The sequence below is a fragment of the Asterias rubens genome, chromosome 20 (assembly GCF_902459465.1).
Source record: "Asterias rubens chromosome 20, eAstRub1.3, whole genome shotgun sequence".
NCBI classification, from domain to species: Eukaryota; Metazoa; Echinodermata; class Asteroidea; order Forcipulatida; family Asteriidae; genus Asterias; species Asterias rubens.
This window is the reverse complement of record NC_047081.1, coordinates 2,326,139-2,349,849: the sequence shown is the minus strand read 5'-3', so window position 1 is coordinate 2,349,849 and position 23,711 is coordinate 2,326,139. Positions and strand designations below refer to the sequence as shown.

At 39.2% G+C, this 23,711-nt stretch overlaps 1 protein-coding gene across 1 annotated transcript in view; it reads left to right on the top strand.

Annotated features, from left to right (window-relative positions):
- The first annotated feature begins 8,268 nt into the window (after positions 1–8,268).
- LOC117303944 (netrin receptor UNC5C-like) overlaps positions 8,269–23,711 on the top strand; it is a 140,844-nt gene continuing 125,401 nt past the window's right edge. The window contains exon 1 of the mRNA XM_033788412.1: positions 8,269–8,344. Coding sequence (XP_033644303.1) covers positions 8,269–8,344 — 76 coding nt within the window. The remainder of the gene's footprint in view (positions 8,345–23,711) is intronic.

The following is a 23,711-nucleotide window of genomic DNA, read 5'->3' as shown; positions in this document are numbered from 1 at the left end:
ACCTTTCACTACGGCCCCTTCAAATTGCAATCGGGATTGATAAAATCGCCTTAATCTCTAGAATTATGTCCTGGAAAGGTTGTTGAGGGAAGGTCAGTGCCCATAGACATGCAGATATTAATTGTTATTTTAGTATGGGTTATCTTCGTGCAGACCTACTCTGCGATATTCAATGTGCTTGCCTCTGCTTCTATGTATTTCCACTTTGTTCCATAGCCTTTCCCATGTCTTCTATAGTCTTTATATGTGTGTCCATACGTACATTTTTGTAAGACGGGCGATCGTGGCAATTTCAAAAGGCCTTTTTAAATTAAAGTAGATATTATGATGTAAGTGTTTTTCTTTATACTTTTCATCTGGGCCCAAAAATGTGCTAAGCATGAAATTTCTTCCTTGATAAAAACAGGATTACCAACCAAATTTCTAATAATGTTGCATATTGCTTGTTACTGGTATTCAGCTGTTGTTTGCTTTTCCTCAAAATCACGTAGACATTTGGTTGGTAATCCTGTTTTTATCAAGGAAGACATTTCATATTTTATGTTAGCAATTTTGTTGTGCCTAGCAGCTCTATGAAATTGGGCTCTGTTGTTTTCTCTGCTCAATTTGTTCTTGATCTGTAGGATGGGCTGGGGATTGGCTTGTGAAATTCCTCTCTGTGTGTGTTCCATTTTATTTTCTTGCAATGTAGTTCCTGAATGTGAAAGCGAAATCGCAATTTCTTGTATCAGCATACTGTAGCATTGCATTTTCTTATGCGGTTATTACGCATCGGAATGCCTCTGTTTTAAAGCCTTTGCATACTTAAGTTTGCATTCAAAAATAATGAATGTCTTTGAGAAGGTTGAACCCAGAAGTGTATTATCTGTTATGAAAATTGTTTACTCAATAATAACTCAATTTCCCAACTATCAACACTCAATTATCAGACTTATGCAAAGAGTCAGGATTAACTCGTTGTAAGTCATAGGCTAGGTCAGAGGTCATGCATTATGAAAACCAATACAACTCAATTATCAATAAGCAATTATCAAGTAACTTGTGCAACGGGTCAGGATCAATACATTGGGAGTCAGTGGTCACATGTCATGCATTTGGGGAAAAAAACATTAAATTGTGGATCGTTGGAACCTTGGAAACTATTCAAACCTATGTCTAAAAATAAACAAGGTAGACACTAACGGTCAAGGTTAGGGATACACTTCAATGTCCGCCCATCAGATTGGCCATTTATAATGAGATTTACTTTATTGGCTTATCCGCCTCAAAATCAGATTTAAAATTTAGTCATGATTTATCTTTTTAGGGTCAATGATCAATGATTGAATCTGTTAATACGGTTCAACATCATTCGCGAGATGTCACTAATTCTCGTGAGACTTGTCTTGAGCGAGATGTTAGTCATTTAAACAGTGTTTCGCACAGAGGAAAATAACAATTAATATCAATGTGCATTTAAAACAAAACTTACTCTGAAGTGACTTGAGAATGTGAAGACTAGCTAAAGGATTGGTGTTTAGTATCTGTGACATCTTAGTGTATTAGGTTTTTGCTGAGCAGCCTTAGCATTGATTAACAAGGAGATTAACGTGGAAACGACTGTATCAATATCTTCGACACCTAAACGCCTGAAAGACGAGTCTAGTGTTTAGTGTTGTTGTTGTTGTTGTTGTTGTTGCTGCATACGTCAAGGCGTGATTGTGAGAATATTAGCAACACTTTCATTAGTATTTTTGAAACAGGGAGAACGGTTAGTACTCAATTAAACTGCAATACAATACGCTTAACCTGACCCCTCGGTGGCCGGTTTGTGGTCTAATTTGTGTCAGAGCTTCTTCCTAACTCATCGGCAAAGGGTTTGAATACCTGGGGACGCATTCCAACCTCCCATTAGAGACAGAGGAAATCACAGTACAAACTATATAAGCTTTTGCGAATCAAGCGACTTGTAAATGTGCCTGGGTACATTAAAGGTACGTTTAGTGTTCACTCTTATGGCAATAACAACTGACTTGTTTAGAAGTAGAGTACTGCAGCTTTCGATTGTATAAAGTATATTGAGAGTTATTTCACTTTCTCAGATTCATATTTTGTGTGAGTTTTATGATTGCCCCTTTCTCTAAAACTACATTACCTCAAGGGGTATTTATATAATGGTTTTTCAACACACTTCGGTGCTTGTTACCAAGTCAGTTCTTTTATTGGCAAAAATGTTTTGAATAGTCATCAAAGGTTTTTATGCCCTCCCTTTAAAGCCATTGGACAATTTCGGTAAACAGTGTTGTCCAAAGGCCCCACTTCGTGTATCACAACTTATATATAAAATACTCATCGGAGTCGGGAGAAAATAACGGGAAAACCCACCCTTGTTTCCGCACGTTTCGCCGTGTAATGACATGTGTTTTAAACACATCCGTTATTCTCGATATCGAGAATTGAAACTTGTTTAATGTTTTCTCAAAAAGTAAAGCATTTCACGGAATAATATATCAAAAGAAGTCTTTCACCATTACCTTCTGTAAACCCTGTAAGTTATTTGTAAATCTGTGAACTTTTTTTTTCTGCTCCGAAAGTGTCCAATGGCTTTAAAGGTGCTTAATGCCTCTTAACGCCTTGGGTGTGAAAGGCACGAAATGCACACAGTTTTAATCAAAAGAAACCATCTCGCGAAAGGTTTATTTCAGAGCACTATTTTTTGCACTCAGGATAAAACAAGTTAATATTTTGGAGCGATTTAATAGTTATCAAATTGAAATAACGTTGTTGTTAATCTTACAACTATTGAACCATATCATAACATTATAGTGCGTGAAGTCTTCATTTTGATTTCTATTTGTTAAATTGGCTTAAATAAATATCAAACATGCATGTTGACCAGGCAAATTAAAAAGTTTCACTTATGGCGGTTAGCTCCAAATTGTACAATTGTAACCGACCCAAAAACAGATCGGTGTAGTATTAATCTTTAACCAAAATAACATATGGCTTCCTGTGATGTCACTTGATCATTAAGAACTCACTTTAATGAGGTTCATTGTTGGTCATTAGGAGATTACTTTCAAGTTTGATAAATGGAACTGAAAATGGGATACTCATTAATGAACCACCATTAATGTAATGAGACATCCTGTTATTGCATTTTAAATTCCAGATGTCTACTCTTGTGTATCTGTGCATTTTTAATCCTACAAACACGATGTATTGGGTGCTACATGCCTCTTGCATAAAGACATACTATTTATGTTTAAATAACTGGACACTAATTGGTAATTGTCAAAGACCAGTCTTCTCACTTAAAGTGTATCTCAACATATTCAAAAAATAACAAACCTGTGATCATTTTAGCTCAATTGGTCGTCGAAGTTGCAAGATAATAATGAACGAAAAAACACCCCTGTCACACAAAGTTGTGTGCTTCCAGATGCTTGATTTTGAAAACTCAAATTCTAAATTTGAGGTCTCGAAATCAAATTCGTGGAAATTACTTTTTTCTCGAAAACTACGTTGTTTCAGAGGGAGCCGTTTATCACAATGCTTTATCGTATCAACAGCTCTCCATTACTCGTACCAAGTAAGGTTTATGGTTGTAATTATTTTGAGTTATTACCAATAGTGTCCAGTGCCTTTAATGGCTGTAATGAGTGAACGAGAACTTGTGACTTCTAATGGCCTTATTCCAAATTCCAAGCCAGTGTTACCCATTAAATCTACCGGGAAGGAGGTAAACAAATTCATTTCACTTGTGCCCAATATTTCGCCCCTGAGCCATAACCCCCCTAAATGCCATTTTGGGAATAATAGTATATCAACCCGATAGAAAGGATTGGGGCGAAGATTGCTTGGAAATACGAAAACTGCCCTGCCTTAAAGTCTCTCGCGATTACCGCGTAACAAGGTTAGGAGAATGTCTGCGACTGGCGAGATTTCAATTAGAGTATAAGGCTGGCCACTTGCTCACTCTGGGCTAGTCTAGGCACCGCCTCCTCCATGGAATACAGGTCAAACACATTGCAATATGCGTCGTGGAACACTAGGCACAGGCTGTGACGTCAGGATGCTGGTAATATTTCCAATGGGAATGGTTCATCTTTACCGTGAATTCTTTACGTACACAGCATTGCAACATTTTGGATGAAGTATATCATAGTGTCACATCCTAGACATTCAGAAATTTTTCAAACTCCTTTTTTTCTCCTCCATCTTTGCACGTTAGGGACATACATTCTATTAAATAATACAACTCCTTATGAATATATGAATCAGACCCGTTAAAGTAATGCAATGTTGCTTTCACTCTTATGAAGAATGATGTGCGGATCGTATGACATCCGCTTTCATGCTGCTACATGCACTTTCATCTTGCAAAACGTCGGTGAAATTATGGCATATTTTATGAATGATGAGATGCAGATGGGATGCACTACATTTTTCATCAAACAACACTAATGAAGGAAACTATTGAATCTTTAAGATGTGCCCCTTTTTCATATTGTGCAATGTCATCTGCACAACATTCAAATTATTATTCTTTCATCAGGTGGAACATTTTACCGGCCGATACAATGTATACGGACTCGGGACTCTTTCGTAGACATAACAATTTCACATCTTCTTATGTGTTGTGCTTTTGCTATGTTGAAAACCGATTTCACAAATAGCCAAGGTTTGTCTAAAAGATGAATAAGGAATGTATCAAAATTAGCAAAATGTGATGTCTATACGCCAAAAAAACATTTTATGTGTGGTGGACGTTTCCCCCATCCTGCAATCTGGACTGTTTTAAGAGGAATATGCATTCTTCTTGTGGCCCCCTTACCTATAGAGTAGCTTTGTTTGGGGCGAACTTACATAAACAAAACCAATTAAAAGTGAAACTGTACTCTTAACGGCAGAAGCAAAAAGCGGTATTTCGTGATATCAGTTATGGGAGATGTATTCTTTCAGTAAAACACAATCTGCAGTCATTTTCTGTAGATTCTGCAAATAGATAATTGCCCTTTAATGTCACTCAAACGAGCATGCGAAGAATCGAAAATGACAGGTATCGGCGCCAAACCATCTTGATTTTCCGTCATTTAATAAGTCACCAGAAATTGGTAACGCAATTAAAAACGGAAAACACACCCTATGCACACGCAGTAGTTTGTGATCTCTGATGAATGCTTTCGTCTGGAGGTATATTTTTTTCTTCTCCTGATCTGGAATTTTTGCTGCTTGACTTCGTGCTATGTATACATTCCCATTTGATTAATGTGGCTGTGAATTGAAGTGGAAACAATGAATCTCTCGGGAGAACCATTAATCCTAAAATATGAATTGAAGACTGTGCCATTGTACTGTCTCATATTCAAATGTTAAATAGTTTCACCTGCTAATTTCCGTAGGCGTCAGTGGGCTTTGGGAATCCTGGGATCAGTTGAAAAGGTTCCCATTAAATTGGAGAAAGACTTGCGAATTAAATGAAACGATAGTTTTATGGTGTGTTTCAGTTTAATGGATTTTAATAATAAAATGTAACATTATTAAACCATATTCAGCTTTGGGAGCTCAGCTTTGGATTATGGACTGTACAAACAAATTTGGCAACGAAACAATTACTTGTGTTTGAGGGCGTACTCAGTTAGGAATTAAGTATACTGTTGAAGTGATTGGTTTAAAATGTTTGGTTTGGTGATTTCAGTGCTGTCCTGATACAAGAAAGCATTGGTTATGCATGGTTCTGGAATATGACCACCGGATGGTTGATGAGCAGAATGTAAGATACATTATTCATGCATGTCATTTCCCTTGCATAACTATACTTCTGAAAGCCACGTCTGCTCGTGTGTCATTTTTTCGGTGCCACGAGGCGTTTACAAGGGTGTATCAGACCACACCCAAACCACACCCAACAATCTCTTTTCACAAAACAATGCATTACTTAGTTGCGGTGCATTGACTTAGCATAGGTCAGTAAACTTTGAATTGTAGATACTCTTTCCACGAATCCAAACAGATTAACTAAATTTCTTTACCTCTGACTGGATCATGTGCGTAAGTTAATTATGTAAAATGCCACTGTACCATAGCCATGTCAAACTTGAAAAGGCACGACTTGCGTGCTAAAAGATAGACCGCCATTTCGTATACACAAAGTCCTGTGTTAAACCCAGCACGATTTTCTCTCCAGTTTGTCTATATCCTGGTGGAGGTGTAGGTCCGTCCAGTTGCTGTCACAATGTATAGTTCCCGCAGTTCCACTCAATGACCTGGTTAGCAAGTGAGGACAAATCGTTGTTCCCTTTTTTTCTAATTAATGACCGACGAGTTTATGTGGGGGCGCTCTAGATAATCATTCACGGATGAAATCGGAGCGGGTTCCTCGGCAGTCATGTCGCACTGTGTATAGCTGGGATCTCACATGGGGTCTAGCGACTGCTGATGAACTACGTGCGCTTTGTCTATGGAGAACTGTAGTAGATGTGAGACGCGTTTAAGCGGGGGTACCCGATAACCACATTGCATGCGTGCATGCCCAATTGGCCACACCGTGGCCGTGACTGCGATGTTAATACTCACGTTTTATTGCTCTTCTACTGAATGTGAAATCTTTGTGGATTGTCAGAACAGAGAAGATATCACGAATATACTCCCAGGCTAAGGTGCTCTTAAAATCATAATAATTTCCTTACATCTACATAACTTTTATGGATTGTGGACTAGCATATGGATTGAAAGGTAAGCAGTTACTTTTTTTGAGTGTATTTTATGTGTCTGCTTATAAAGCAGGGGGAAATGGAAGTCGTTTTGTTGTGGAAGGAATGTTCGTTTCCAGCGAAGCAAAAAGGAACATCAAAGATTACAACTCATGACCTCTGTGTTTATAAAATTGTGAAAGTTGTCTGCTTATGCTGTTTCCCCCTTATAGCCTCTTGTTTTCCATAAATAATCAAAGGTTTGTCAGACCGAACCCATTTCTAACTGATGTATCGTCTGGCCTAAGTAATAATTTTTATTTCTCGTGACGCAACTGACGGGATCTTTAGCCACACTCGCCTCAGAATGTAAAAAAAGTATGGATTATTTTTCTCCTACTTGAATAATCATTTCTAGAAATCACCTGTGTTAAATTGGCAGGTATAACACCAGCTGAGGGTGTGATGTTGAGGAAATGTAAAAGCGGTTCGTTGAATATGACCGAAGTAGATTGAATCCCAATCAAACCTCAACACTTGTAAGGCATTTACGGCGCACTTAAAGGGTATCATATGCCTGGTGATATTGCATCTCAGACGCTCTCTCTAGCTTCTGACACTTAATGCTCGAGATTTATTGGCAATGTTTTCTATCGCGAGGCATGTTTTAGTTACAAGGAGACGAAATCATGTCAATATTTTCTCACCTTTGATGATTAGTACGCTGCTGGACTGACACGGTACCCGTGGATGGTGAGTGTAGGGGTCGCCTCCCTATCCGGTGTCGATTGGTCGTGGGATTGAGAATCTTCGTGATCAAGGAGAGGAATGAGAATCAAATAAGATTTGATGAGGGGAGGCTGGGTGAGAGGTGGAGAGGCAGGGAAGCAGCTTTGCAAACATACGAGCCTTTATCATGATTACCCCCGGCAGCTAAGACATCTTACGTATACTCCGTCTTCAAATCATGATGGGAAATCCATTTACTAGCTAGGCAGTCACACTACCATGTCAAAACGATAATTTAGAATTGAAAAAGTACAATTCTAGGGAAGTTTATGACGTTGTCATGGAAATAAATTTAGATATTTCTCAAGATGTATACTGTGATGAGTAATGTATTCCCGTATCTTTTATTGACACTATAACAAAAAAAATCAGTCTTCCGTTTGTCTCTGAATTCGCATGAGAGAAATGGAGACATTGAAATTATTTCTGCTTGTGTCATTTTGTTAATTCTTTTTATTTGGTGGTGAAGTTCAGGCCATTTCAAACCTCTTCTAAATCAACTGACCGGAAGTCACAATGAGACAGACAGCCGACCCGGTGTATGAGCAATTATGCAGCGCGTTTTTCGTCTTTAGTAATGGCCTAAAAACAGATCAAGTATAAACAAATCAGATCAATTGGATTGAATGTATAATTCAAAGCCGTTTAAGTGGTCTGACACGGAAAGCTTCAGATTTGTCGGAGTAAATGATAGTGTTCAATACACGCAGCCTGACAATATTTGGCACGGTATAGAGCTGAGATTGCCCGACTTATTCCCAGATGACCGCGTCACCTACGGTGTACCCTTGATCGTTATGAAATGATGGCAATTTCTAACAAGAAAGAATCAGACGTCCCAGAGGAGCTTGTGCATTATGCTGTGAAGACCCCGCCCGGGGGTAAAATGAAACATGAGTGAGAAACGACGAGCGGTGGGGATCGGTTGTTTTGGGACGGGAAATAGCCCGGGTGTGGTTTGGGGATGCGGGATAAAGAGGCACCAGCGAGTCTATCTACGGTTCTACTCAACGGAGCTGCAGAGGTAATAATGAGGCAACATTGATAAGAACCTAGGGAGGTATGGTCTCCTACGGCTCTCTAAGCAGCCCAAGGATGATATGAGAAGCCGGGGTTCCATTCTGTTACCTTTTCACCACAAATTGATTGACTCTAGGTATATAGCGACTGTTGAGTAACGCCTCGTGCCGTCACGGCAAATTTTCGGTTATCAAATCAAAGATGATTCGATTGAGTTAGACCGCGGAAGTCGGGACTCATTATCTAGTGTCGATCCGGATTCCCGAGCAAGGGATTAAAAGCATACCTTCGCAGGGAGAAACATGCAAGGAATTAACGGGCCGCTACGGGGGGCTCGGGTTGGACACGCGCGTCTCTGAGTAATTACACTTGTCGTAATGTTGTTCACTCATTTAGAGAATTGTCACTCTGCATCTATTATAAACCCCATGCGTCTGTCTATCAACCGAAGGATGGGAATTAAATACTCATTTGTTTTAATTGTTTTTCTCAAGTGAAACCACGCGATTCCTGGTTGGTGGTTGACAATCTAGTTGCTCTAACGAAGTTAGTATGCTTGTTTAATTGTTGTAATGACGTGTGTGAACACAGCTCTCTTCATCTCATACCTTATGACATGTTCAATTTTAAATCGGTAACCGTTTGCAACATGGCATGCAATTTAAAAGGACAGAGCTCTCCTTGATATGTCAATAAATACCTGTCTGGGTTTCGAGTTTGAATGGCTCTCCCAATGTGCTTCAAAATTGAATTAATAGCTCCATATAAAATAGATTACTGGGAACGTTTATTTGATTTCAACCTTTCCGTGAGTGGTATTCTGAAATACCCTAGATAAATTAAAGCAATACAGAAACATTGATTGCTTAGGCATCATTTGTTTTTTGGTAATATTGTGTGGATAAAACAAAAACAAACAATAGTTGATCATTAATTATTCTACATTGCAACAGTACCATTGTTATGTAAAGTTTCAAAAATATCATTATGTACCGTTTTCAAGATACCATTTTAAAGGTACTAATTTAAAGGTACCTTTTCTCAATGGTACTAATGCACCAGTGCATACGTTGACCCTTCAAATGTGAGATGTAACCTGCATCGAGTTACTGATAACCCTCATAATTAATCCTACATCGCAACAGTGCTCTTGTTATGTACACTTTCAAAGATACCATTTTGGTACCATTTTAAAGGTACCATTTCTCATACACTTCCAATGGTGATTCACTAGTGCATTACTTTGCCGTTACAATGTGAGATGTGACCTGCATAGATCTACTTATAACCCTCTTGGGCCTTTGTTCAGTGCAATTGTTATGTGCAATTTCAAAGATACCATTAGGTATCATGTTTAAAGACAGTGTGACACTATTGGTTATTGTCAAAGACCAGTCTTCTCACTTGGTGTATCTCAACATGTGCATAAAATAACAAACCTGTGCAAATTTTAGCTCAATTGGTCGTCGAAGTTACAAGAAAAAACACTCTTGTCGCTCCATGGTCACACGAAGTTGTGTGCTTCCAGATGCTTGATTTCAAGACCTCAAATACTAAACTTGAGGTTTTCGAAATCAAATTTATGGAAAATTACTTCTTTCTCGAAAACTATGCCACTTCAGAGGGAGCTGTTTCGCACAATGTTTTATACTATCAACCTCTCCCTATTACTCGTAGTCAATAAAGGTTTTATAATAACTATTATTTTGAGTAATTACCAATAGTGTCCACTACCTTTAAGGTACGATTTTAAAGGTACAATTTTATCAAACCATTGCAACTGATAGAGAAAACGTTTACCGTTGAAATGTGAGGTGTGACCTGCATCGATCTACTGATAATCCTTAACAATTCCGGGGTTAGATTGAGTTCGGATAACAGAGGACTCTTGTGAACTAATAATAAATAACCGGAACAGTATAACTATTTCTGGTTAGATTGAGTCCGGATAACATCGGAGTCTTGTGGACTTAATAACAACCGGAACCGTATAACTCACCCGATAAAAATTCTGAATTATACATCGAGCTATAGGTTGAGTGGGTATTGAGTAATAGTGACTCAAAACGATCAGTCATGACCTTGTTCATTCAATTCAATTCAATAAAACATTTTCCCTTCATGGTCATCAATTGCAAACACAACACAAACCCCCTGGGGTCAAAATAATATGAATTGCCTTTTAAGAATTAATTTGGTTAATATTTAATCCACTTTCCAGGTCCTCACTATATTTTATTGTCGAATACCTTCGCTATACACATCGGTCCACATCCCTCATGAATTAAAGACCTTATGAATAACCGTGGGTAAAGTGTTTCAACTTGAAAGGTATCGTGGTTATGTAACAACTCTTGCTGTTGATTATTTACCAATCATTCATACAGAGGAAGCAGTCACTTAAAGGTTTGGTGGGGGTAATTGTCAATAACGTACTCCCGCTAACGTTATCCATTCACGCCTTGTTGTATTAGCAATGTGGAGTCCCAATTCAGCTTGGCAAATGTTGTTGTCATTATTGGAGGAATAATTAAACACTTTAATTGTCTAAAGCTTCCTTGTTGGTTGGAAGCGTTAAATCTGAAGTACTGTCGAGCTCTGTCGAGAAGAATTGAAAGTAAATTAGTGCATATTCAGTTCAATGCCTCGGAACCCATGTATTAAGTGTGAATGACTTCAAACGATAAGATCTTGAGGCAATCGTGCTGCAAGGTCTATGGCTGATAGGTCTTTGAAATCGAGTTTTAACACATTTCTTTGTATGATGTCGACATGTAACAATAACCTTGTACAATATTAACAATAACCTTGTACAATATTTTACATGAGAAATATGAACATAAGAAATAAGAAACATGTCTTAACCGTTGATGTCTTTGAAGAGAGTGTGCTCGTTCATACATACAATCTCAAAATTCCAGAGTAAGAATTTACCTGGATTCCAGATTTCAGGGGCCTGACTCATGTCTGGGTCAGGCTGACCCGATAAGTGGTCAACAATTTGGGCTTAAACTCGGATTAGACGTCAGTTAGAACCATTGTGTGTCCTTTGACACATATTCCAGACCCGAAATAGGTTCAGGCCTAACGGGACTTTGATCCGGGTCATTTTCTGACCCAGAAGGTTTTAGAGTGACTTCTTTAAACGGCGTTCATAGTATTTCTCCTGTGATATTAAGATGGTGAGGCGTGAGCTTCTTGGATCTTGAAGATATTGGCGTACTGTCTGTGTATACTAATTAGTCAAACTAACTCTAAGTACAAAAAAAACCAATACATTGTATCTGAAGTGGCTTCAATTAAGCTAAATTTGTTGTAACGCTTACAATATGTACAACTTTCTTTGCCCCACCCGATAATTTAACATAGTCTTTTGATATGGTAATTATTGTAGGGAAAACAATATCAATTAGCTCTTCATCGGTTAAGCTGTACACAGCTCGGTCTAATTGTTACTTTTCAAATATGCACACTAATCACACTAAGATGTACCTACCGTGTTAAAGGCAGTGGACACTATTGGTAATTACTCAACATAATTTTTAGCATAAAACCTTACTTGGTAAACGAGTTATGGGGAGAGATTGGTGGTATAAAACATTGTAAGAAACGGCACCCTCTGAAGTGCCATAGTTTTTGAGAAAGAAGTAATTTTCCACGAATTTGAATTCGAGACCTCAGATTTAGAACTTGATGTCTCGAAATCAACCATCTAAACGCACACACCTGTGTGACAAGGGTGTTTTTTCTTTCATTATTATCTCGCAACTTCGACGACCAATTGAGCTCAAATTTTCATAGGTTGGTTATTTTGTGCATATGTTGAGATACACAAAGTGAGAAGACTGGCCTTTGACAATTACCAATAAGTGTTCATTGTCTTTAATTAGCTTATCTTGCGATGATTTGTATCAACAGAACCACTTATGTGGAGACACTTTCATACGCTTTCCCCCATCCTATACGCAAACACTACATAATCATAATTAATTATTGTGTCACCTCCACCCTCATAGTTTTAAAGACTCCATCGATTTAAAGGTGATTGTTTACATTGAAGTCAAACCTCGCAGTGTGTGAGAGCGCAAAATGTTAAGAGACGTCTTCATTCACACGACTGTAGCCTTGCCTCGCGTGTATATACCTATCCAAGGCCACCCTTAGTATTTCACACGACCAAAAAAAAAGACTCATGTAATATTGGCAAACGATTTGAGGATCAATTCTGGAACTAGAATCAAGGACTCCACAGACATGTAAAAAAATTACCCCATATCTGTTTCCCGAAAGACTATTTAAAATAACCATCTATTTATAGCAACGTCATACAATAATTATTATGGCCACAGCGTACATTGGACCAGGGCAGAATGCAATCATTTTACTACTTCACTTTTCGAGCGAGAGTTTTTTTCTTTCATCATCATCATCGAGTTTAATAAAGAAGCTTTCTGAAACAGTTGTACGCCCAGAAGGAGGCCCCGGGTGGGGAGTGGCGGGTAATGATACCCACGCACATGGTTTCTATTTTTAGTAATTTATTACTCTGAAAATCCTACTTGCTTTGAGCATAGGAGGGGAGAGGTGTTAATAGTTTTAGCTCATCTCAGTTAACATTGTGAACGAAAAAAGTTTACGGTTGATTCATTTTGGGAAGGGAGTCCTCACTTTGAAAGAGTTGACCCCGGGTTCCATGTGTCCTAATTTTGGGTCATTGTGATCTGGACTCTTTTTCAAAAAAGATTTGTGTGAAAATTACCAGAATTACCAAAGTAACCCACAACTATTTCGGATGATATACCCCCACACACTCAGTAAACATCTCAGTTAACATTCTGACCCGGCGATAAAAGTTATTGGTTCATTCATATTTTTTTTAGGAGGAGTGTCGTTAATCTGAAAACTGCAGGGTCAGGTTGACCCGTATTTTTTTGTCAGAATGATCTGAAACTGTCAACACGACGAAACTTTGTCAAACTGATCCGAATCAGTGTCATAATTAACCGAATCTGTAAATCAAAATGACCCGAATCTGTTAATCAAAATGACCCGAATCTGTGTCAACATACTACACAAATTTAGCACCATCTCTCTATAGACTCACACACTGCCCTAGTTTGAGCCCTGCAAAGTTAAAGAGGCTACACATTCTATTGAACATCGCATAATGATGGATGGTTAACTTTAATTCATTTTAGGCGCATGACTACTTTTCACATTAGGCGGTTTTCTGGTTGGTGGCTTCCCGTGGAAACAGGTGCAGCCTTTGGAGACATGCAATCCATTCGAGACTAACTTGAATGGTCTTTGTAATCTACATAGTTTCTCAGCCAGGAATAATAATATGAGATGTTGAGTGATATCTTATCTTACCTTGTATACATTCAGGAACAATAACATGAAAACAGGAAACATCAATCCATTTATAAAATCTACCATTTCCATCTATCAAAGCACTAACATTATTTTGGGGGATTCGAACTTCATGTAGTTACCGGGCAATCTCGGTGGTCTAGTTGGTAAGACAGTGCTCTAGAACTGCAAAGGTCGTGGGTTCAAATCCCACCCTAGTAATATGCGTGCGAGCTCCAGGAAGTACTGAGTAACAGTACCCGTCCTATATTCTTTATTCCCGATCCAAATGTCAATCTATTAAAGAACTCTGTACTCACCGATTGCGCGGATATCCGTGCATAGCTGGTGAACCTCAGCAATGCTTAATATTATGCGATGTATCATTCATATAAAAAACAACATTATGTGAACAGAAAACATCAAATTCATTAATAAAAAGAACTTTGACTATACATCCTCATAGATCGCGCGAATGTACAGGATAGAGGTTAGGGTGAATGTTAAGGTTAGAATATCAGCAATGCACAATAACTTGCTTTGTTAATTAATGGCTTTTGCATTTAAAAGAACTGAAACAGAAACCAGACAATCCATATGTTAGAACTCAAGCCATCCTCATAGATTGAAATAATTAAATGTAACATTTTAAGTCACATTATTTTCAAAACTGAAGTACATTTATTTTTTAACATCTTTTCTCCAACACCCACATATAGTTCTTGTAATCTCTGATAAACAAGAGAAAGGTCTATAAGTAAGGGGAAGCGGTTGGCACCAGACGAAGGAACGTGTTGGATGCCCAAACTCTCCGGGGCCATACTATAAGTGGGGACGTTTACGCGCACACTAAGAAAAACACAAGGCAATTCGGAGATCCGGGACTATTGCTCTGGAAAATATTACGCCCCACGGCTGTTAACTCTGCACTTGATCTTAGCTGGGGCCTATTTTTTTCATTAATAACCTTCCCTTTCTATATAGTACTAGGTTCAGGAGGCTTTAATGCTCAATTTATTCATCGGAGGGGGTTGGCGTTGTAAACCATGCCAAGCGTTGACTAAGGGTGGGTTGAAAGAGCTTTTAAGCTTGTTGGATATTCCCCGTGCGTTAATCGGTCTTGAATTAGCAATAGAGAAGATCAAAGTATTAACCATTTATATTTAATTGGGATATTAATTCACGCTTCGGAATGGGTTGTGTGTACATTATCTCATATGGCCATTAAAGTAAAGGGGTGTGAAGTTTTGTTCATTACTGACATTAACATTGAGTGCAAATACAGTTCCGTTTGAATTCTATGAATGATTCATTCAATGGTTTATTAAAATTCTATTCAATTCGCTGCCAGCAGCAGAATTACATGAACAGTTACATAGTTAAAAATTTGGAGTAAAACATTACATTACTATTTAAAATTACCTAAATCTTACACAGAAAAACTGAGAGGGAGAAGTACTGTACACTCTTATAGGGAGGAGAACTGGCAAATGGATCCATTTAAGTAGGTAGTTAAAGCAAAACAAAACGAACACACAAAATTACACCAAAGCAGCAAGCGAATAATCTAACAAACGGTATAGCCATCACACCAGCAAGACCACATCAAGCAAATTGTTGAGCTTTAACAAACAAACAAACAAACAAACAAACAAACAAACAAACAAACAAACAAACAAACAAACAAACAAACAAACAAACAAACAAACAAACAAACAAACAAACAAACAAACAAACAAACAAACAAACAAGCAAACCTACAAGTAACACACACCTAGAATATACAAAATATTCCAGTAAACGATTAAGGCGTTCACCATAGTGTTCACCCCAGCGAATCAATTCACAAACAACGCACTAAGATTCATCTAAAGATGAGTGGCAATATCACTACAACGAGAAATTCAGCAAGCAATCAATGGCAAACAAACAAACAAACAAACAAACAAACAAACAAGCAATCAATGGCAAACAATCAAACAAACAGACAGACAGACAGACAGACAGACAGACAGACAGACAGACAGACAGACAGACAGACAGACAACAACGAACAATTCAGCAAGCAAGCAACCAAACAAACAAGCAACAAAACAAACAAACAAACAAACAAACACACCAACACAAACTATCAATTCAACAAGCAACCACGACGGCAAGCAATCAAACAGGCAAGCAACAAACAAACAAACAAACAAACTAACCAAATAACAACCAAACAAACAAACAAGCAACCAAGCAACCAACAACCAAACAAGCAAGCAACCAACAAACAAACAAACGATCAAAGCAAGCAGTACAAGCAAGCAATCAACCAACAAACAAACGAACGAACGAGCAAAGCAAGCAGTACAACAGCAAGCAAGCAAGCAACCCAACAAACACTCGAGTAAATAAGCAAGCAACCACGTCGGCATCCCAGGAAACAAGCAAACAGGCAAGCAAGCAAACACCCACACAGTAATGGTTATCCGTTCCAGGGTATAGTCTGGCTAACACACCCCATCCACAGTTCTTCGAAAATGTTCACCTCGCCAGAATTTCATTAACTTGTAATCCAATGATGCCTAAAAGCACACTTACCTTTAAACATACTCTATTAGTTTTAAAGCGGTTCTGAAGCTAAGTATTTTGAAGTAGTTTTTTCGAACAGCTTAATAATTCGAGTTATGGAAATAGTACAAGAGATCCCTATATGCATGGCATTATGTCGCCATTTCTGTGTGCTATCTGCATTCACAAGCAGTTCTCAACGCTGGTTTTTAATCAGCGTAAAGGGACCAGACTATTTCGTCTTCTGATGTCGGTTACACTGATTTGAATGAGAGGAAAATAAGTTGTTCCCATCAGTTGGTGGATTCCCATTTAGTAACCGGGACTATTCACAGTTGGTCCATTTCCAGTTGCTGTTCCCAGTTGGTTGATTCCAAGTTGGTCAATTCCAAGTTTGTCTTTTCCCGGTTTCCCTTTTTGTACATATTGAGGAGTATTAACGCTTGTTTCCTGCTGACATTTTGTAATGTTGTTTTTAATGCAGTGATTGATTCAAGATAGAACGCATTCCCGAAACATCAATTTGGTAGTATTTGAATGATCGGACTTTTGTAATCAGCCATGTTGGTTTCCCTACAAAATCAACAAAGCAAACCGAGGCTCTAGGGACAATATAGTCTGGTATCTGTTTTGGTATAATGTAATTAGATGGCTGATTTTCTATACAGTGAAAGTAACACAAATGCTGAAAGATGCATACTTTGCTTTATAGATTAACGCAGAAGTCTTCAACTTTGAGGTGCCATACACAGTCATTGATATGTCATTGTTTATGCGTGAGTGTACAGTGACACAGTAATAGAGAACATTCACCGGTGCTCATTTTTGTCCGTCTGGACAACGATTTTTATCTGTAATTACAAAATAAATTTTCACATTTATCTCATTATTTTCTTTTGTATATCTCTAATTTTCCTTGATCGTGTATAATTTTCCATAGATATTTTCGTCGTGGACGGGCCCAAATTCCCGCTCTATTTATACAAAATCAAATCAAACTCTACGCTACTTCCCATCACGCTCCTGCCCTCCCTTGCTGCTAGTGAGTTCTTGCAAGTAATCAATAACTACACCACAGTACACACGGGGAGAGGAGTCTAAAATCAATCGCAAGAACATGCTTCCAACCTAGGTCATATTATTCTTGCAAGGGGGGCTTGTATACAACAAGGACGTGTACTAGACAGTACCATCAAGACCTTGCAAGACGCTGATGCGTTAGCACGGATGAAATCAGTGTCAATGGAGCGGGGGTTTCACCGTAGTTGCAGCTGATAGCACCCTTCAATATCCCAAACCAAGTAATATATTTCTGGGTTAAAATCGGTGAGCATTTTTTTCTATGGCCGGGATGTTTTTTTTGTTATGTCGTGTTTCTTAGCCCCGGTTAGAGCTCCTACAATGAGGACAGGTGTTTAGAAATATGTTTAGCCGTGTATATGTGCAAGGCATCGGTCGTGTAAGCAGACTCTGTCAGGGGGATAGAACGGCTGCAAGCGCTCGATCTGAGTTTTGATGTTTACCAAGCCAATGGCTGTCACTGATGCCTTGCCGCTCCTCAGGGAACCGTGGGGCTAAAAAGAAGGGTAAAAAGGCAAGGCAGAGGCAGCATAAACGGGTATGACGATAGATGCGATACTAGACTTGCTTCATCATATAGGCAGAGAGATGGGTGATTGTTTCTTTGAAGACACTAGATGGAATGTGACAGAAGAACAGTGGGGGTATGTGAGCAAGGACGTGTGTTCAAGAATGCCAAGAACGGAGTAGTTACTTGTGGGCAGATAAGGAAATGTAGAGAAAAAGGATCAGAAAATCAGTCGAGCAAAAGAGGGCTTTGAAGGTGACATATCTTGAAGGAGAAGTCGTGTCTTGATTTCGGGGGAAATAAATCATGATAATGCACTTGCGTCGAAAGTTGTGGTCGAGTGAATCTGAAACTGCAAGCAGCAGAATTAGAGCTTTGAATGTTTATCGATGGTTACTTGATGAAATGTATAAGAGCTTAACTTTGCCGGAGAGTCGGCTAAAATAAACACAATCTCCAAGATTCAGGGGGTGAGAATTACGACATATGATAGAACTTGAGCCCAGGAAGCCGAGGTCCCTGGTACAGTTTAAGAAGAAGAAAGGGGGACCTGAAGGAACGTAATTGACCCAGATGAATCTTAAATTGACCTTTCGACACAAATTTAAGCTTGCTTCACCTACTTTTTAGCGGTTACCAGGGTAACCACATACATCACTGTACTTTTGAAATGTTGACACTTCCCATGCAAGGCGGATTCTCGCCAGTCTTTTATGGGTTGTTTCCTAATGCTATTTCCCCCCGTCATTTTCCTGATGTTTCTGTCTTAAATCGTTTCGATTTCCCTCAACTTTGATTCTAGACTTGTACGCATCATTTATTCCCGCTCCGTTGAGAGCTGTTTGTTTTCATTCATCGTTTGTGTTGCCCTACTTCTCCTATTTTGTACTTTTCTCCGTGCTTATAATAAAGGCACTGGACACTGTTTGGTAATTACTCAAAATAATTGTGAACTTAAAAACGTACTTGGTACCAAGAAATGGGGAGCTGTTGATGGTATAAAACATTGTAAGAAAGAAGTCACGTAATTTTTGAAAAAGAGGTAACTTTTCATTCAAATATTAAAAGACTTTAGTTTGGGGAATCGTTTACAGATCTGTTCACGACAATATCTCGCACTAAAATAAATCACTGCTGCCGAAACTTATGCGTATTTTTGCCTCGTTAGGGAGTTTGTCAGCAAACATTTTGTCCGTCTAGAATTGTTTAACTTTACCTGCGACAACCACATTTATAACAGGTATTAAAACTAATTATAATTAGTGAAGCTGAAACCTAGTTTGCATTTAACACTGCTCATGTTTTGGCTACCCATATGGAATTTGCCGCAAAAAAAACACGCCCTTCAAAATTGTTTCCACAGAAAAATAAATCTGTTTATTCAATAAACATGAGGTTATAGGATTCACTTTATGCTTGCGCTATACCTGGTATCTACAGGGGAAACACTAATTTGATTTTCACCATGTTACAAAAAGACTTTGGTTGTTAAAAGGGTAGTATTAGAAATTGTTTGAATCGCTTGAAGGACGTTGGGTTGGACTCTTAATGACTTCCCGTAGGGCCACCAGCGTCCGGGCACCAGCTACAAAATCAGCATTACATATACACAGGCTATCAAGTCACCAGTACCAGTGAGGAACGGGGCCGCGCCCCGGGTGGAATATTGTCCATATTTTAAGTCTTAATGAAGTGTCGTCAGATATTTACCAGCTTCTTATTTTGACCTCAGGAGTCTTACAATCAAATCTATTCACTACCCTCCCGTGAATGTCAGAAATGAGAAAATATGAACGCCCATGCTTTCTACATCCCCCTAAAGGATCCCATAAGTGCTCAGGACTCAGCCCCCTGTGCTTTCTTTGTATTATAGGAATTATATTATAACCCATCCGCTAGGGGCAGCCACGTCGATACAGCACGCCTGGAGACCTTTTTATCATTAGAAGTCCAATTATCCTAGCGGATAGGAAGGACTCCGAATATTTTCCCGCCAGGATTTTTTTTAACCCGTCCAAAACGCCATGGAGAGAAAAGAGACGAATAAGCACACTCCTGTTTCTAGCCGATGGCAACGCGTAAGGTGCTGCATATCTAAATCCCACGAGAGACCAGATTGCATCCTGGCTGCTGGTTTTTCGCCCGAATAACATCGACTTGGATTAGCCTCTCATATTTCCTTTGAAATCAATCATTATCGATGTTTTTTTCTTTTCAACCCCCCCCCCCTCCCCCACCTTAAAAAAAGACTCATCATTTTTTTTCACTCCTGAACAAAAAATCAGTTCCCCATCGGGATCTGCTCTGGCAGAAAATTAGCCAAATTAACAGATTCTTTGATAATTTGCGGCAGAAATTTGTCACGGCGATTGACAACATTTGCATTGGAAGTGAGTCACAAAGTGTCGTATGCGACAGCCTCCGGTGTGCCGTGTACGGGGCGACCCGTTGCTCGTTGGCGCCAACATGAAAATGGTAATTCACCTTGTATTTTGGTGTTATTTGAGGAGGACGGATGGATGGTGTCATCATTGAATGATAACGTCTCCGGAGACTTGAGGTGATCCATCATATTTTCCTTGTCAAATCCTGGATCATTTACCGGCTGGTAAATCCTGGAATACGAGACGACGTAAGGCCGGGCCTGGGGAGACGCTGCAACCTCAAGCTTATTAATTTGCCCGGGCTATTCCCGTAGAACCCTGGGGTAGATCTAACTCCTAACAGTGGTTTCTCTATATCTGTCGGTATGTCGTCCAATCCAATGCTTTAATGTGTGTAATACAAACTTTATTAACCTTAGGGCCCCGCCTCTAAAGCGGTTGATAAAAGGGAGGGGCGTCTGTACTAATTAACTGGTAGTACAATGATAACGAGGAGCGAGCACGGTCGTCGGGTGCCTACAAGGGGAGGGAACCAGCGATACAGTAGCCATGTTGGTATAGTTACTTGTATGCGTGTTCCGTAATGATATAGCCATGCTGCCTGAAAAAGAAGATACCAGACTAGTGTCTTTGCCATAGCCCCACTGTTGTTAGGCCCTGTGTACGGCCGTGTCCGAATTGGCGACTTTGGTTACAGCTACGGCTAGATCAGCGCGTCTGTCAGTGTTAAAGAATAGCAGACGCGCGCGCCCTAGCCGTAGCTGTAGCCGAAGTCGCCAATTCGGACACGGCCTAAGGCTAAAAAATTAGTCTACTTTGTGTTGGGAGGCCTCGTTTTTTACATTTGGTAACTTTCATTTTACTAGTGCCGCGAAATTTGATCGAATAATCGCACCTAGCTTGAGACTCCCATTAATTCAATCTCTTAATTTCGTACACGCACATTTTATGGTTGTATAGTGCTTAAGTGGTAATATTCCTCCACGAAAATTGTAACCCGATACGTTGTGGTCTACTTTTGACTTCTTTTTACCCCCTAAGATGCAGGAGCGTGAAAGGTTTTTTATCCGTATTTTAATCAACAGCATCTGTAATAGATGATTTAGTTTAACATATAATGCATTAGAAATGTTATGAAGAACTTCTAAGTATATACATAAAGAACCGTAACATACCCAAAAATTAAGATGCGCCTCCTGTTGTCCGCCATTTTGGATTTCAAATATAGTGCACAAAGGTATGTAGTGACCCCAAATTTGATAGCGGTACGCATGAGGTGCGCTCTTCGTTGTGCAAGGTTATGTTCAGCTGCTTCAAAAAAGTTGAATACGTCGGTATGTAATTCTACCAAATATCACTTATTTCTTGAGGCAAACTTGACAATTCTTAAAAGAAACTAGCACAACAGAAAGACAAGTCCCCCAAAAACTGTGTTTCTATTATTTTCGTAAATCCCGAAATTAAAACAGATACATTTTTTTTTTTTTGGGGGGGGCAAGAGGTGGACTGTTATTTATCGTGCAATAAACGTAAGATTATATGCCTTAGGTGTCCTACGCTTTCTTGTACCAAAATCATTGCCAATATTGGCATCTCCAATAATGATCCACCGTTAAGCAACGTGAGATACTAAGACCATCTTAAAGACTACCTGTTACTGCTAATTTGTTTGAGTAAAAAGCCTTGGTGTAAACAATTGGAAAGGATACTTCATCAAATCTTCATTAATGGGATATTGACAGCATTAAGGATATAGGACAACGGAAGTCCCCTTAACATGAACGTGATGTCTGAAAGGCTCCTCCCAAGTCACGTAAAACTCAAATTATTTCCAGTCCTATTCTCGCTCTTCGTGACTAAACCATAAATATCTGTCTTCTTCCTTTTTTTAAATAAAAACGCAATCGTACCAACTGGTTCAAGCCATGCTTTAGACGGACTTCCTTGAAAACATTTCTGACCTAGTTTATAGTTTATTCGTCGCTTTGGAATTCTCTCAAGTTGTTGTGACACAGGCCATGGTCTGGTCCAGTTTTCAAGATCTTGGTGTTTACCAAGCATGCTCGGACAGTTACGGCGTCTTGAAACCCTAGTATCATTTGTATTCATGCATCCACGTAATTCACCCCGACTTTAGATCAACGTATTCAAGTGAACTACCTCCAAGTGGTCAATATAAACTCCTCCTCGACCTCCTAGCCCTTTCATTTTTTTTTGTCGACAACACGGACGAGTATTCAGCTTGATCTTGTTAAACACATCCCTAATAATTCTTTCCTCATCCCCCGGAAGACATTGTTGAAGTCATGGCCTCAAGAGATTGCCCTACCCACCCCTGTGGTAAGTACCTGCTCACGGGGGTCTCTCCTGCCAGCAAGCATCTACCCTCATAACCAGCCGGAGCTGGGTACTTAAGTAGCATCTTCACTTAGCCGTGCAAGAACTCATTCACATCTTGTTGGCTAATTCGAAAGGTTGTAGCGTCAAATGCACAAGGAGCAAGGATCGCTAGTTGGCCCTGGATCGACCATTACTTACAGAAGTTTTGATGCCCATAGCTTGGCTATCATATAGTGCGGGAGTATTATCTAAATGCATTGCCACCAACCAACATGCGCGATGCTTCTTCTGTGGCGTGTAATTCACTTTTTCCGCATAAACGAAGCAGTAGCCTCCATTGCAGTCGTTTTAACCCGTTTACCTGAATAGTCTGGTTTCCGATATGCCTTTCATAATCAATCCGGATCTAGAAACGTATATAATTACGAGCCTGTGAACCATACTTTTCTTTCATTCAATATTGCAGATGACTGTCAGTAAACGCTAACTGAATCGAAAGTGCATGCGGATACTTCACGTCCATATACACAAATGTCAGATAAATGCGTTTATATTGTTTTGAAGAAAGACATTGTTCTCTTTGTTAGGTGTGAAGCCGAATGATATATTCTAAATTTTTATACTCTGAAATCTCAATGAAGGTCAGAATTGATCTGGATCCGAACATGTGTCAAAATAACCCAGAAATGAGTCCAACTTACGCATAATCCAAATTAAAATCCCATTTTAACCACCTTCTGGGTCAGCTTGACCCGGTTCTGTTTCAGCCTCACTGGGATCCGGAATCCTGGTCAAATCTGACCCCAGAGTTACTATTCCGCTGAGTTTTTAAACGGCTTCGTGATCTCTATAAATGTGAACTTATCAACCTATCCAAAGTGTTCCAGACATGAAACAAACTTGCTATACATGGTCAAGTATAGGTCACCCATCATTCCCATTGTATAACACTATTCTGAAAGGGATAGAGTCATCCAATCACGAGACATTTCGATTAACAAGTCAACGAAA